Below are 14512 nucleotides of genomic sequence, written 5' to 3'. Positions count from 1 at the left end.
GGGATAATGAAGTCACTGCCTTAGGCACACTCTGCTATCACACCTGATAATCTCTTTAAAACACAGTGCGATTAATTATTAATTAGGAAGATGAATGTTGTCTAGAAAAGGAGTTTCAAAGGCTACAAATCTGAACTGCTTAGTGTTACCAGGATTTTGTTGATACCGAAAATGTTTGTCAAAGGCAGTCTGCAGCGACTCCTAATGTACCCAATAAACAAAATATCCTGAATAAACAGAGCCAGCAGGCACCAGGGCTCTGTACTCTGCTTATTTTTAACTGCACAGACATTGTTTCCCACAGAGCTCTTACAGGAAAGGGACGTTCGATTTTCTTGACATCACCCAGTTGTGCTGGGGCAGCACCATTTCCACTGGCCCTGCTACAGAGTTCCTCCGTGCTCAGGATCCATTTTTAATGGCCAGCTGACATCAAAATGGAAATTTGGGTGTGTGATTGGGTCCCATCCTGACTAGGGATGGAGATGAAGTGTTTTGCTGAGTCAAAGAGACTTAAATGTCAGCTAAGTCCTGCTTTTGTTAAACTCAGTTTAACTTCCATGGGCAGTGGGTCAGGCTGCATATCCATGGGATAATGTTTCATAGGAAGCAAATGGCTGCTCCCTTTCTTCTTCCCAGCCATGGAGGACCTGTCAGTGACTGCAGCTTTTGGCCTTTCATTCCAACTCTTTCTCCAGCCCCACCAGTAACCACTGCAGTGCAGTCACCTCTGGTGAATTCTGCAGAACCTCAGAAGTGATGTACGAGGGAGCATTTTCCTAACAATTTTGTGAAATTTCAGATTAGCCACTATTTCTAGTCTATTTTAAAGCTTTGCAGATTTTGTTCCTCATTTGTGGCAGAAACCAGGACAACTGTATGTAAATGCCTTGAGTTGCTATGAACCCAGAGAGTGGAGAATAATATATAATAGTTTAAAAATGTACAGTTAAAAAATACTGTCAAACCCAGTCATGACTCAATCTTGAGTCCACAACCAGAATTAAGTCCTCTTGCTTCATCCTTCAGCAAGACCATTAATGTCACATAGCTTTTATATTAGGAAAATGAGTACTTTTGAAAAAGAGGTCTGATGGAAAGGAAAACAGTGTAAAAGCAATGTGCACGGCCAATAGTTTGTGATGGAAAAGAGTTTTCACCTGGATTTGGCCCCTCCATTAGGGTGTGAGATAAATAATTTTATAATTAAATAATTTTAAGAGTTTTAATAATTATGGTCTATATTACATGTAACCTTTTAACCAGCTCATTCCTCTTTACCTGCATGAACATCTCATGAAGGTCACAGGGTTTTTATCCTCACCACACCTTTATATGAGATGTGTGAAGCATCCTCCATGTTGCATTATCTGAAGCAGAGGGCACAAAAATTGGGATAGTTCTTCATTCCTGAAAAATCAATTGATGGGAATTAGCCACCTGGAAGGACCTTCATGATTTTGTTGATGGAAGGTCTAAGGCAGAGAAACAGTGGGAGCTGTGGACAGCACCCCATCATTAATGGATCATTCTTATTCCTTTAGGTTAAACCTTACCACCCAAAAATGATGGGTGTTATTTTATACTGCAGGTTCTGTGGAAGTCACTTGCACTTTGTATTGGCAGAAATGTGTTGTTTTCTTCCCTTGTTTCTGTAGAAAGGTCTCTTTCATAAATCAAAGGCTGGCAAATAATAAGAATCCAAGATTATTTACTGGCTAAAGGAATATTTGCAGTGTCTTTGGCTACATAGTTCAAAGGATTTGTCTTCTTTTGGAAAGTAGCCCTAGAACTGCTGATCCTTAGCTCTAACATGAAAGCTGTCCCAGGAATGATGCTATCAGCAGTCCCTGAGGGCTGAAATGGCAGCTGAGGAGTGATGTGCTGGTGGTCTTCCAGGACACTGGGAGTGAGGACATTGCTTATGTCAGCACCCCCGTGTACACACAGGACCTGCTGTGTTACTCTGTCTTTGGGATATTGATAAATCTACATCTTGAAGCACAATTCCCAGGAGGATGCAGTGCAGCCATACTGCTCCCAAAGGCTTAAAAGTAGTTTTCCCAGCCTCTTTTTGCACATGCTATACCCAGCATAAAATAAAAATGTATGAATGTTTCCCTGGTTCACTTTTGACATGACAACTTGTGTAGGAGTCTCCAGTCTCATTCAGCTGTAATTTAAAACATCTGATTTGTAAACCCATAAAACTGAAGTTTATGCTGGAATGACAGACACACCCTGCCCTGTACCACTATGGGATATGTGGAAATCAGGGAAATCAGGGAAATTATTTGGTGTGCAGAGAAGGAAACCCCAAAGTTAGTAATTGGCAGTTTCATTCTTAATATATGCATGCCCCATTTGAATTTGCATAAAAATCAGAGTGCAAGATTTTCTCTGTATTCAAAGCAGCCTGTGACTTCTCCCTGAGCTAATACCAACTTTAGGGTATGGTTGGTGCTCTTCATCCTGTCCAGAAGTGTCTTCCTAGCAGGGCTGTGTGCAACAGCATTGGAGGTTCACAGGGGATGAAAAGCCTCTCCATGGGAATAGGGAGAGCAGCACAGGCTGTTTACCCCTCAAGGTTTTCAGGATCCCTGTAAGCTCCTTTGGCGCTGGAGCCTGAGCTCACAAGCCCTGATTCAAAGCACTTAGTCAAGGTGAACAAGAACTTTATGGCCCCAGGCATGTTAAATCTGAACTGACATTAAAGGCATCTGCTGTGTCAGGAGCTGGGAGCTTCTCTGTCTTCAAGCAAAAACACTGCAGTGTAAACAAGACCTGAAATATGGTGGTGCTCAACCTAGAGGAAGAGAAATGGAGAACTTCCCAGTCCCTGCTGGAGTTCATCCCTTTCTCTGGATCATGTTAAAGCTGTTCCTTAGTGGAATAGGTTTTGTCCCTGCACTGCAAAGATATCATTGAGTTGACTGCAGATTTGCTGCAAGAATATAGCCCTTAGGGCTCCTTCATTAGCTGTGCAGTGTGGATTTTCTGGAGCATGCAAGACACTTCTCAGTGTGCTCCAGGATGAGGCAATTTTGAGTTTGTGAGGTTTTTTCTTCTGAATTTCAGAATTTGGTCCTTTGAACACACAAGATTCACTAACTGAAAGGACTCAAAGAGATCTTTCCATGGGGGATTTTACAGATCTCTGTGATAAACTCTCTTCTCTCCTTCCTCCAGTTTACTCCAAGTTTTATTTCTTGCTCAGAAGCTGCTGCCCTCGCTGGCCACAGCTGCTCTCCCAGCCCTGGTCACAGCATTAGTTATGAGACTTTAATGACAATGTGTGCCTCAGCCTTTTGCTTGGTCTGGTTACTTCAGCATCTACAGAATGTTTTCACAAAGAAGCAGATGGTGGTAGGAGTAATTGGGCCGTAAAACAGCATTAACAGCTAAAAACGATTTTCACCAGAAAGGATTCTGCGGGCAGGGTGAGGGAGGTTCAGCTCTGTTTTCGTGTTTTCTCTCCCATACATTCACCCCTGCCCTGGCTGTAGGTGGTAGCTCTCTGCTTGCAGGAGATGAGCCCTGTCAGGTCAGTCACAAATATGAACAGTTGATGAATAACCCATTATAAAGTCACTTTTATGTTGACTCAGTGGACGTTTCCTGGCTTCAGAGAGAGGCAAGATAATGGCTAGCTTTGTAGAAAGAAAGAATCTCTAAAATGCAACATTTTTTTCCCTTTGTGACTTTTATTGCTTTGTACACTGACATGTCTGAGGGAGGAAAACAGGGCCTTGTTGCCAATAATCCACAGCGCTTGGCACAGACGGTCTTTAAAATCTGGCACTGGGATGAATATTAATTCAGTTGTTTTCCCACAGAAGCTACTGATTAGTCAAGGCCAAGTATCCCTGAGATGATTCATTAAAACCAACATCTGAGCCCACCTTTACTGAGTACCTCTGCTTCTTGTCACCCCTTCAACAGGTGACTGAATGTGTAATGGAAGGCGTGACCAAAATCCCAGAACAGAGTAAAGATAAAAATGCAGAGGAACCCCAAGGGCTGTGGTGCAATGGCTTCCCAGCTTTCTGGGCATGGAGCCAGGACAACTAGCCAAGGGGGGATCACACCCCAGGCAAGGGGCTCCTCCCATGGCTCAGAGCTGGTATCCTTATTCCTCTGTAACCATCCCCTTGCTCTTAGGTTTCCCAGTCCCATTGGCAACTGGTGGTTTGAAGAAGTGTGGCACTACTGTGGCAGAGGTGCTGTGGTGTCCCTCTGTCTGATGATGGGGGATGATGATGATGGTGGTGATGATGATGAATTCATGAGTCCCGCAACATGAGGATACGCCTCTACTTGACACTTGTGTGGTCTAGCCTGATGGTAGCTTGGCTGCTGTGGCTCAAGGGCAAGAATTTAAAGTCAAGAATTTAAAGTCAATATATACTACAAAACTTAAAGTTTTGCTCCTGTAAAGTATTTCAACAGGAAAGGCTTAACAAAACAAGAAATCCCATTTTTTTACTTTGTGCAAAACTCATTTTATTTCACTTGAGTATTGCAGAGGTCTCCATGCACAAAGCAAATTGCAGCTTGTACAATTTCTTTTGGCATGTCACTGTGTTTACTGGTCTCTCTCTGTCTGAATCTTGACTTCTTCCATTTAATAACAGCATTTCTTTTACCTCAAGAGGAATACAAAGGTACAGCACAGGTTTAATGCAGGCTGTATCAAAGAAACACTGAAGGGAAAGATTGTCTGAGGTACTGCAGTAGGAGGATGAACCAAACGACTGAAAAGGTCTTCCCGTGTCAGACATCTATGATTTTAAATACTGAACGATCAAGACAAAGGCATTTCCTGGTGATTAATGATGGGCTGGGTGTAGTCATGTCTGGGCCTTAACCCTGGCCTCCTGTATATCCCTAGGAAATGCCCTGTGGCTTAGTTCTTTCTGCTGTTTTGAGCTACACTTGGCTTATGATTGATTGTTGTCTTTAAAAGTACCTAAATGTTTGTGGCTATTTTGGTGACTGCTCTAGACAGCTTTGTTCCTCTCTCCCGGGTCTGGGTGTTATTCCTAAACCCATAGTCCCAAACTAATATAAACATGTCTGAATAGCAGAGAGCTGGGAAAACTCCAGGCACATGTAGGGCAGTTTGGTGCAGGTGTGTGATATAAAACACACAGCAGCCTGCGGGTTGTTTGATATCAGTGGTGGCTGCAGAGATGATGTCCAGGACCTCTGCCAGCTGGGCAGTGACAGGTGCTTTCCATCTCTGCTAAAATTTGAAGTGCTGTTGAGAATGATGGCCAATAAGATGAATGTTGTATTGACAATGTAGTGATGATCACTGACAGCGCAAAGGTGATTTTGGCAGCACTGCTCTCTTAAGGAAACCAGCTGAGTATGAGGGTGCAGAGCTTGTAACTTTTACATTGCCTTTAGAGCTCCTTTGACCTTGCATTATTAATCCTAACACCATTTCCAACGTGCTGGCTTCCTAAAAATCCCATTAAATCAGCACAACTCCAAATGTAGTGAGTCACAACCAAATTAAAAAAGCTGGGTGTGTAAAATGTTGCACATTTGTTCTCAAAAGCTCTCTGCAGCTCATTACCTTGGGCAATGCCTTGTGCTGTATTTATAGTGAGTTCTAATGGAAGCAGAAAAGAACTGACTTGCTTGAGATAAGCAAAGCAAACAGCCACCACTTCTCCTGTCAGTGAAAACCATCAAAACTGGCTCATCAGGAGGGACAGCCAAGAAGGGAGAGTTTTCCAAACTGGACCAAATTTGCTTGAGGTTTCACATCAGACAACTGAACTGATTTGTATGATCCTTTTTTGAAGTGGAGGGTGAAGCATTGACTGACAGGTCTCCCAGATTCACCAGGCAATCACTGTTTCATAGAATCATAGAATGGTTTGGCTTGGAAGGGACTTTAAATATCAATTAGTTCCAGCTCCCAGGAATTTCCAGGAAATTTTGAGCTTTTGGCTCTCCTTAAATTAAGTTAATGATTTGGTGATGCTCTAGGAAGCAGATATGATTGAATAAGATGCAACTTAATATGGTTGTAGCTGTTATAATATGAGAACATGGTCCAGACAGTGTTTGTAGACAGGTGAATGGTGGATTTTATTAGATTTACCTGGGGAAATAGGCAACCTGAAGATAGACATGTGCCTGAGAGCTCTCATCCCTTTTTCTAGCTCTGCTTGTTGATCTAATAAAATATATTACTTCCACAAACCTCATCTTGCCTGCAATTAAATGAAATCCTCCCAGAATCATGCTGTGTGACAGATCTTTTCATTCATTTCAGACCCACTGCAGCTCCATCCAGTCCCTCTGCTCCGCCATGGGAGCAGCAGTGTGTTGTGCCACAGCACAGCCCCTTCCTTCTCCTTTTGTAGTAACTGTGCAATGATTTAATAGCAACACATTAATGAGGATTTGTGTGGCTGTGGAGTGAGGGGAAACTTATCTTTTGAATGTGTGAATTATGGAGTGTGCAGGTTAACAAAGTGAGAAAGAGCAAAGGTATGTTCAGAGCTGCCATTGATGGAGGTAATGGCAATTGCAGATGATCAGCCTGACCTTTCCATCTCTCACTCCATACAGTGCACTGCCCTTTGTGCTGGGTGGTGCAGAGGAAAGTAAAATAGGCTAGAAAAACTTTCTAAGTTCAAAACTAGGATAAAAATGGCACATTTTGAGGCCATGGGGGAAAAACTTTGCCTGTGCTTTTTTAGAAAAAGCAGAAGTAAAAAATTATGAAATAAAACTGGAGATATTAAGTAGTAACTTTCTGATTATGAAAATTGAAGTTATTTTCTTATAATTTTAATAATGTCTTCTTTTTTATAATTATCCTTTATCCCAGATGGAGCCTCACTATATTTTTTATTGATGGCTATATCTTTAAAATAGGTGGTTAGACCAACAAAACCAAACAATCAGTATGACTGACTTTTAAACCAAAAAAGTTTCTAAATCAGTGCAGTTTCTCATCCCACCCCCTGCCCCTGGTGAAGCCCATTCTGCACTGTCTGTCCCATCCAGGGGTAACACAAGCTGCCACATCTTGCCTAGTGCTGCCTGGGAGTGATCCCATCCGATCCACTGAGCTGGAATAGAGAAGAAAAATAGAGGATTTCAGTTTTTAGCACCATGAATCATACTTGCCTTTTGTAGCCAGGCTCTTTAGGCCAACTGCTGGCTATAGGATTCATAGTTAAATATAAAAACAGGGCTCCTGAAGCAATTAGTGCTTGTAAGTGCCTGGGAATCCCAGTGTTGATCCAGATGGGCCACACTCTAGAATGTCTCCCTCATCTATCTGTAGGATCTGAGAGTTTAAAAGTGAAACATCTATCAAAATCTCATTACTTTGGAGACGATGGGAGCTCATGGATTATAAACCTTAATTTATTTTTTATATCTTAAATCATGGTGCCATATCTAAGGCATAAATTTTTGCAAAACAAACTGCTGAAGCATTTGGAAGGAGTTGAATAAACACTCCCAGCAGTGCTGCGGAGCAGTGCCAGAGGGAGCAGGCAGGTGCGTGGGGTGAGGATGGCAGAGAGGTGCTGATGGCACAGTGCTTTGGGAACTCCTACTCTTGTTGTTTTTGCAATTGGAGGCTTGTATTTACTCAGAGGAGAGGAGAGAAGGTTAATGCTATCAGTTTCTGGGAATACAGGCACTCCCCAGTGACTGAAAGAGAATATTCCTGGATCCCCCAAAGACCATAATTTCACTCCCAAGTGTCTGCTAGCAGAAAGACATGCCTGTCTGCCTTCAGTTTAATATCATCACAAAGGGCTGATTTATTTTATGGTGTTAACCCTCCTGACAGCCTTCGAGCTTGTGCTCTGTAGGGTTTGCTTGGTGGTGTAGGCTGAATGGGTATCAGTGTACAAGGCAGCATTTTAAGTTGAGCAGCACTAAGCAGCCTGATCCTGCAAATCTAGGATCATGCAGCTTGTTTCAGAGATTCATCTTGCCAAGTTCTGTGTGTCATTTAAGGAGAAGTCTTTCCCATAGAGACAAAATGCATTCGGGAGTGACAGTGATGAGCTCCTGAACCCTTGTTAGATAATGCCCTTACCTCCTGGGACAGGGCCCAGAGGATTTGTTCAGTCCTATCATATGTGGGAGGTGGGGGATCCTAAAGCACAAGAAGGACAAAAAACCAAAAACTCTATCATAAATCAGTGACAAGTAAAATGAAGTTAAAAACAGCCACAAAAGTTGGGATGAGGGCAAGGGTAGGGGTCAAAACTGAATTCATGGCAACTTTATCGGATATATGGATAATGAAGGACTGCTTCTGTATTATTTTATTCTGTAATATTTTATTCTGCATTATTTTATTCTGTAATATTTTATTTTGTTCTTTATTTTATTCTGTAATATTTTATTTTGTTCTTTATTATCTTATTTCTGTTTTTTTTTTTTTGCCCCATTTACACTGTTTGCCTACAACTGGACTCCTCCTTTACTACAGTCAGAATAGTGCTGATTCCAGAGATAAGAGCCACAAAGTGAAGGTGATACAGACAGGCAATTATAAAAACATCTTCTTTGTTTCCCGGGGTGGGCAGCCTTCCCCTGAAGGTCACTCTGACAATGTTGCAGGATGTACTTGTGGAGCTGGTGGCTGCTGCAGCAGGGGCCAAGCAGTGTAATCAGAGCTGACATCTGGGTGCTCTCTGTCAGGGCTTCAGGAAGCTTGTTTTGCTCTGAGATAGACCTGCTCTCACTGGGCAAGGGGAAAAGCCTGTGTGACTGTTAAAACAAGAGTGGAAAAAAGATGGATCTGGAATATGCATTGCTTTATCCTGCCAAGCCAAGTGTTTATTGTGGAGGCCAGACACATCTGTCCTTCTCCAGCAGATATGGTGTTTCTTGGATTAAAAAGGCTGACTGTAGTGGAACAGTGGAAGAAATTGCTTCAGAAGGCTGACTTATTGGAGTCCTACATCACATGGACCCTGTCAGAAAAATATTAGCCACAATAAAGGCTGACACTCAGGGAGATGAAAGCAATATTGCTTGATACTGTGATTACCTTTATAGCAATGTGCTGAAGGTGAGCAGTGGGGAATTGAGTCCTTTCTTCATTTGACCTGGGTGGTCACTGTGATTACTTCAGGGACTTCTTTTAGTTTTATGTAATAAAACATCTGTAATAAAAGATTTTTTAAAAAATTAGTTTTGGGAAAGGAACTGGAGACATGGATTGCAGGCAGCTATTTGGGTCAAGGGGTTCAGTTTTTGCCAGGCTCCAGATGGAGATGAGAGGAGGACAAGGGCTGGAAGTGACTCTGAAGCTGAATCCATCTACACTGTACAAGCAATGAGAACAGCATCAATTTACTGAGCTGCACCTGATCCAAAGTTTGGCAGGAGAGGGATGGATGCAGGCATTTTTCCCTGTGTGGGGTATTTGTGAGAATGCTGCTTGTGAATGTGGGTCTGCCCTGAAAGCTTCTGCAAGTGTGAATAGCAACGCTCATCACACTATCTCTGCATTTTCATGCCCTTGCAGATTTACTGGAAGATCTTGGGAAACTGCAGTGTTGGTGGAACAATTTAGTTATATCAAGGAAAAGGATTTTGTTTGAAACTTGACAGAAGAAATAAAATTTACCTAGTGGAGGTGCAAAGTTTCTTTTGGTGGAAGGAGGCTGCAGGATATTTGCAGCCAGTGAATGTTCACTGAACACTCTGCACTGGAGGGAGGTTTATTTTATTCAGTTAAAATCAAAATCTGTTAACATTTGGCCTTTCCCTATTCTTTTGGTTTGAACTCAGAAGAAATTCTCATATGTTGCTGTAATTTTTTTCCAGAAAAGCAGATACCTTCTCTGTTCCTCTACAAAAGCTTTATGCCACAATAATTTAAGATTTCCTCCAGGTCAGAATATTTGTGCATGTAAAACTCTTTGAAGGTTTAAATAGATTGTAACTGAGTTTTGACATGTATTAGCACGTGTCAGGTACAGCAGTTATTAAGGGTAGAGGAGACAAGGCACATTCCATCTCTCCAGAGACTGACTCGCAGGTGTCCAGATCACTACAGGCCACTTTAGGGCAAAGCCCCTAAAAAAAAATCACCCTTTGTTACAACAAGCATTAAAAATGTGTTTTGCCACCCATTTCAGCAATAGGTCAGGTGAGGAATAAGCTCTAGTTGCTCTTACAAAATTGTGTCCCAGGATTATTACTGGGAAAATTGCCTTTTTATTTCTTCTAATGTAAATATTTTCTGTGCCCCTCTCTCTCTAAGGTTCTGCATTCACACAGAAAATATTTCAAAATTATATTAAAGCATACATTTATATTAAAGCATGATGTACTTTATTCCTGGGTTCTGTCCTGTTCCTCTTCTTTTTATGAGCGGAATATGTCTGCATCTAAACAACTCAGAGAAATTGTTTGATGGATTTTTATTTCTTTTTTTAATCCTTTAATTCCTTTCATTCATATATCAGGAAGGAGTGTGATATGGAAAAGGAAATATTCAGGCCTGGGTACTTTTTAAATCAGAACAGGTTTGAGCAAAGCCAGCTGATTCCCTGTCCTTTTCTCTTCCCAGGGCACAGCCTCTGTCCTGCAGCGCAGGTCTGACAATGAGGAGTACGTCGAAGTTGGAAGACTCGGTCCATCAGATTATTTTGGTAAGAAAATTCAGCAAAGCATGGTTCAGAAAGACAGGCATGTCTGGGTCAAGTACTTATTGTCTTAATTAGTGTTCCACTCTTACATGCGAGGGGTTATGGGCAGGTCAGCCGCTTCTCTCAGCGATGCTCAGAGATTTCAGGGAAGCTGAATCCATTCCGTGGTTTACACCAGTGTAGCTGACAGGAGACAGATCCCGAATCAGCAAAACAGTCTGAAAGCATTTGTTTTCAAAGGCATTTTACACACATGCATTATGCATGTGTAATGCATTTGTACTGTCAGCAGAATTATGTAAAGTGTCTATCAAGAGATACATAAAGGGAGATGTTCTACCAGCAGAGCAACGGGATGGTGGAATATGCACCCTGTGAAAGAGAGGAGGGTGTGTGGCAGTGTGCTGTCTCTGTTTCCAGGTGAGATAGCCTTGCTGCTCAACCGGCCCCGGGCAGCCACGGTGGTGGCACGAGGACCCCTCAAGTGCGTGAAGCTGGACCGGCCCCGCTTCGAGCGAGTGCTCGGCCCCTGCTCCGAGATCCTCAAGAGAAACATTCAGAGATACAACAGCTTCATTTCGCTCACTGTCTAAATGATTCCTCTGGAAAGCTGCCTTCATGTGACCTTGTGCACTTAAAATTTGCTCTGTGCAGCTCCACAGCTTTATGAAGAAAAAAAAAGAAGTGTGCATTTTATGTGTATTTTTTTTCTGTTTATGTCACCTAGTGGATGTCAGCTCAAATTTCATGTATCATGGAAATGGAAGGATAACTATTTGGGTAAGACTAGCTTTGGGGAAGATTGGGGCTCTTTTGGGCTCTTGGCTTGCAGACAAGATTTTTACCTATTGTTGGTTCATATTGGTTAAAACTGTGGGTTCAACTATTTAAAATACATATGAATTTCTGTTTTCTTTATTATCTTTAAAGCTGGTCTTACCTTTTGTCAAGGTTCTTTGATCAAGTGATGTGAAAGATGTCCCTGCTCTTGGCAGGGGATTGGAAGTCAGTGGCCTTTCAGGTCCCTTCCAACCCAAACCAGTCTGCGATTCCTTGATATCTCTGCCTGTCACTTCTAAAAGACTTTTCACTGGTTACAGACTGGGGGGTTCCAAAATCCCATGGAATAAGTGGCAGTCTCATTGATGAGATGCAATTTAAAGGGGAAGGTTGGAGGAAGCTTTTGATCATTCCAGCAAGCCAGGGAAAAGTAAAGCTTTTGAGTGATTTTGTTTGTGGCTTAAATATAGGGTCCATATTCCTCCATGTCACAACCCCTTTTGGGTCTGCTTTGTAGGATATGCTCAGGCAAACAGCCTGCTCCAGTCTTCTGGGTGAAGAGGTCAAGGGACAATGTTTTGTAAGAATTCAAATGGAGCCTTTAGGACCTAAGTTACTTGTCCTCAATTTTTAAAATGAGGGTTTACATTAGAGTCCTTAGGAGTCCAGTGGGGGCTTCTCTGCTGAATTAAGTTGGCTTCAAAACTCAGCAGAATGTCGTCAGCCACTTCTCTGAGCATTACATGAAATGCTGAAGAGATAGTGCCAGGTGCACTTCAGGGACAAATACAGCAGCTTGTTTTTAATAAGGTCCACTTAATGAAATTCAAATGCCTTTCTTCTAGTATATGACTAAATTTTAGATTTTTTAAAAATTTTCTGAAAGCCAAATAAGTGCTTCAAAATGCTGCTTCTCCTCCAAAGGACAGGTATTGTGTAACAAAGAGCACCAGGATCCTGGAGCCCAGGTCCCTCCAGGGGCCTCATGGCCTTGCTGGCAGTCATTGCTGCCCTGCCTACTCATGGGGCTCCTCCTGAATGGAGCTTTTTGCAGATCTCTCAAGGCTGGGGATCTGCACAGCCCTCAAGGATGGGATCATTGGGACTATGATTTGCAAAGCTTTACCTTTGCAGGTAGACTTGTTGTTGCCAGCAGCAAAGCTCTGCATCTCAGCCATGCTAAACAGCACTGCCTGCCCTTCAGCTGGGCCAAAAACTCCATTTCTTCTTTACAATAACATTCTTCTGAGTAAATACAAGCTTTCTGTACCTTTGACATACCAAAGGTTAAGCAGTGAAAATGGCACCAATCTCCCTTTTGAAACTAGAGATGTAGCTGAACTTGGCTATATGGCTAAAATGAGTCCTACTGACACACAATTGCTTTCTTTGGAATTAACAAATGCTAATTGAACACGTTCCTGTTGACTCCCACCAAGGGCCCAATATTCAAGTAGCTGCCTGCAGTGGTTCTCACAGAGCTAAAAAGCTTCTCAGCTTCATGCTCTTCTCATCACTTAAAGGTGCTTAATTTATTTTAGCATAATTTCAGTGGTCCTGTTAGTGTATATTCGTTGCTGCTATTTATTATGGTTATGTTATGCTTCTTGCACGTGTTATTAAATATGACCACTCACAGTTTCCAACCTTGCAATTTTTATCACGTACATTTATATAGGCAGACCTATTCTATATAGATATGTCAATGTATACGCATTTGGTTATCTGCTGCACTGTTTTTGTATTCTCTTGTGCAATTTTTAAAAGAAATATTTTTTAAATGTTATGAGTCACTCAAGTATGTTCTTTTATCTGTAGCATTTCTGTTGTGTTGGTAAAAAAATTGTGAGTGTTTCGCATAATATGCAGGACACATCTCTTGTCAAATACCAAGTATTAGCCTCATTGTTTAGAAGTTACTTGAGCACACAGACACACTGCAGATTCTTTGCTTTAAACCTTTACAGCTCATGGAAAATACATTTGAATTATGGTTCTGTTATAAGCAATCTCAAGAGAAATGTAACTGTCTAACACCAGGATTCCTGTGCTTTAAGTGGAACAAAATCATATTCAGTGACATTTTGAAGATAATTGTAATATTTGCAGTGGATGATGGGACAGGATTATGGTATGAATAAAATTCTTCTACGTTATAAGTGGCCATTGTGGGTTTATTGCTAATGGAAGTTTGTGTGAGTAGATGTCATGTTCCAGTTAAAATCTGTATATCATCAAGACCTTGAGCTCTACTGAAAATAATCAGATGCAAAGGGACAAAAAATAGACTAAGATTCCCAGTGCTATATATAGTAATGGAAACCAAACTGGTTTTGTGGAGGATTAGTATGAAGGAAAAAAAATCATCTGTTTAAATGTAACCATATATGTCTACATAAAGAAATAGGGGTCCGATGTGTCTCTTGGGCCTTCCTGTTGTTGTGCAGGTGCCAGCTGTGAAACCTTCAGGACTGATGCTGAGCCTGTTGTATGGCCTGGGGTACACCTGGGGAAAAACAGGCTCTTTCCTTCTTAGATACCACTGATCCTCCTTTTCCCCCAGTATCACAGGCAAAGCCCATGGTCCCAACCACACCAAGGATCTGTCCCAGTAGTCCTCTCAACTTTTGGGCACACACATGGATTTTTAGAACCGTGCCTGTCCTGGGACTGGAGCACAGCCCCATTTTTGGCACCAGGGATGTACTGCTCTGCTTCCATGGCTTGTGTTCATGCCATGGGCTGGCCAGGAACTACACCAAGGACAAACTTCTCAGAGAAGGCAGAGCCTCCAAAGAAACCACCTGTACCTCATGCATCAAGGTGCAGACATGGGTTAGAACTGGAGAGCATGGCTTCTGGGTGATGAGGTGTTCCATGTGTTGTTAGTGTCACCCCACCTACCAGAGCTCTGGGCGGCCACTTCAGTAGGTGTGTTATGGTCCAAGTTTGGGTCCAGAGCTAGAGCTGCCACCCCAGAGCAGAGGGCAGGGCCAGTGGCTCACTCCCTGCAGCTTCTGTGTGGTGGCCCCTGCACAGAAATCTTGGGTGGCTCCTGACATCCAAGGGCTGTGCAG

The 14512-nt window shown here is 42.3% G+C and overlaps 1 protein-coding gene across 2 annotated transcripts in view; it reads left to right on the top strand.

Annotated features, from left to right (window-relative positions):
* PRKAR1B (protein kinase cAMP-dependent type I regulatory subunit beta) overlaps window positions 1-13594 on the top strand; it is a 94330-nt gene extending 80736 nt beyond the window's left edge. For both annotated transcript variants that reach the window (XM_064726124.1, XM_064726123.1), the window contains exons 10-11: window positions 10577-10658; window positions 11076-13594. In XM_064726124.1, the coding sequence (XP_064582194.1) occupies window positions 10577-10658; window positions 11076-11248 (255 nt within the window). In that variant the 3' untranslated portion in view covers window positions 11249-13594. The remainder of the gene's footprint in view (window positions 1-10576; window positions 10659-11075) is intronic.
* Window positions 13595-14512: the final 918 nt, after the last annotated feature.

Source organism: Zonotrichia leucophrys, chromosome 14, assembly GCF_028769735.1.
Source record: "Zonotrichia leucophrys gambelii isolate GWCS_2022_RI chromosome 14, RI_Zleu_2.0, whole genome shotgun sequence".
Classification (NCBI taxonomy): Eukaryota; Metazoa; Chordata; class Aves; order Passeriformes; family Passerellidae; genus Zonotrichia; species Zonotrichia leucophrys.
Note: the sequence above shows the minus strand (reverse complement) of the source record. Positions and strands in the feature narration are given on the sequence as shown.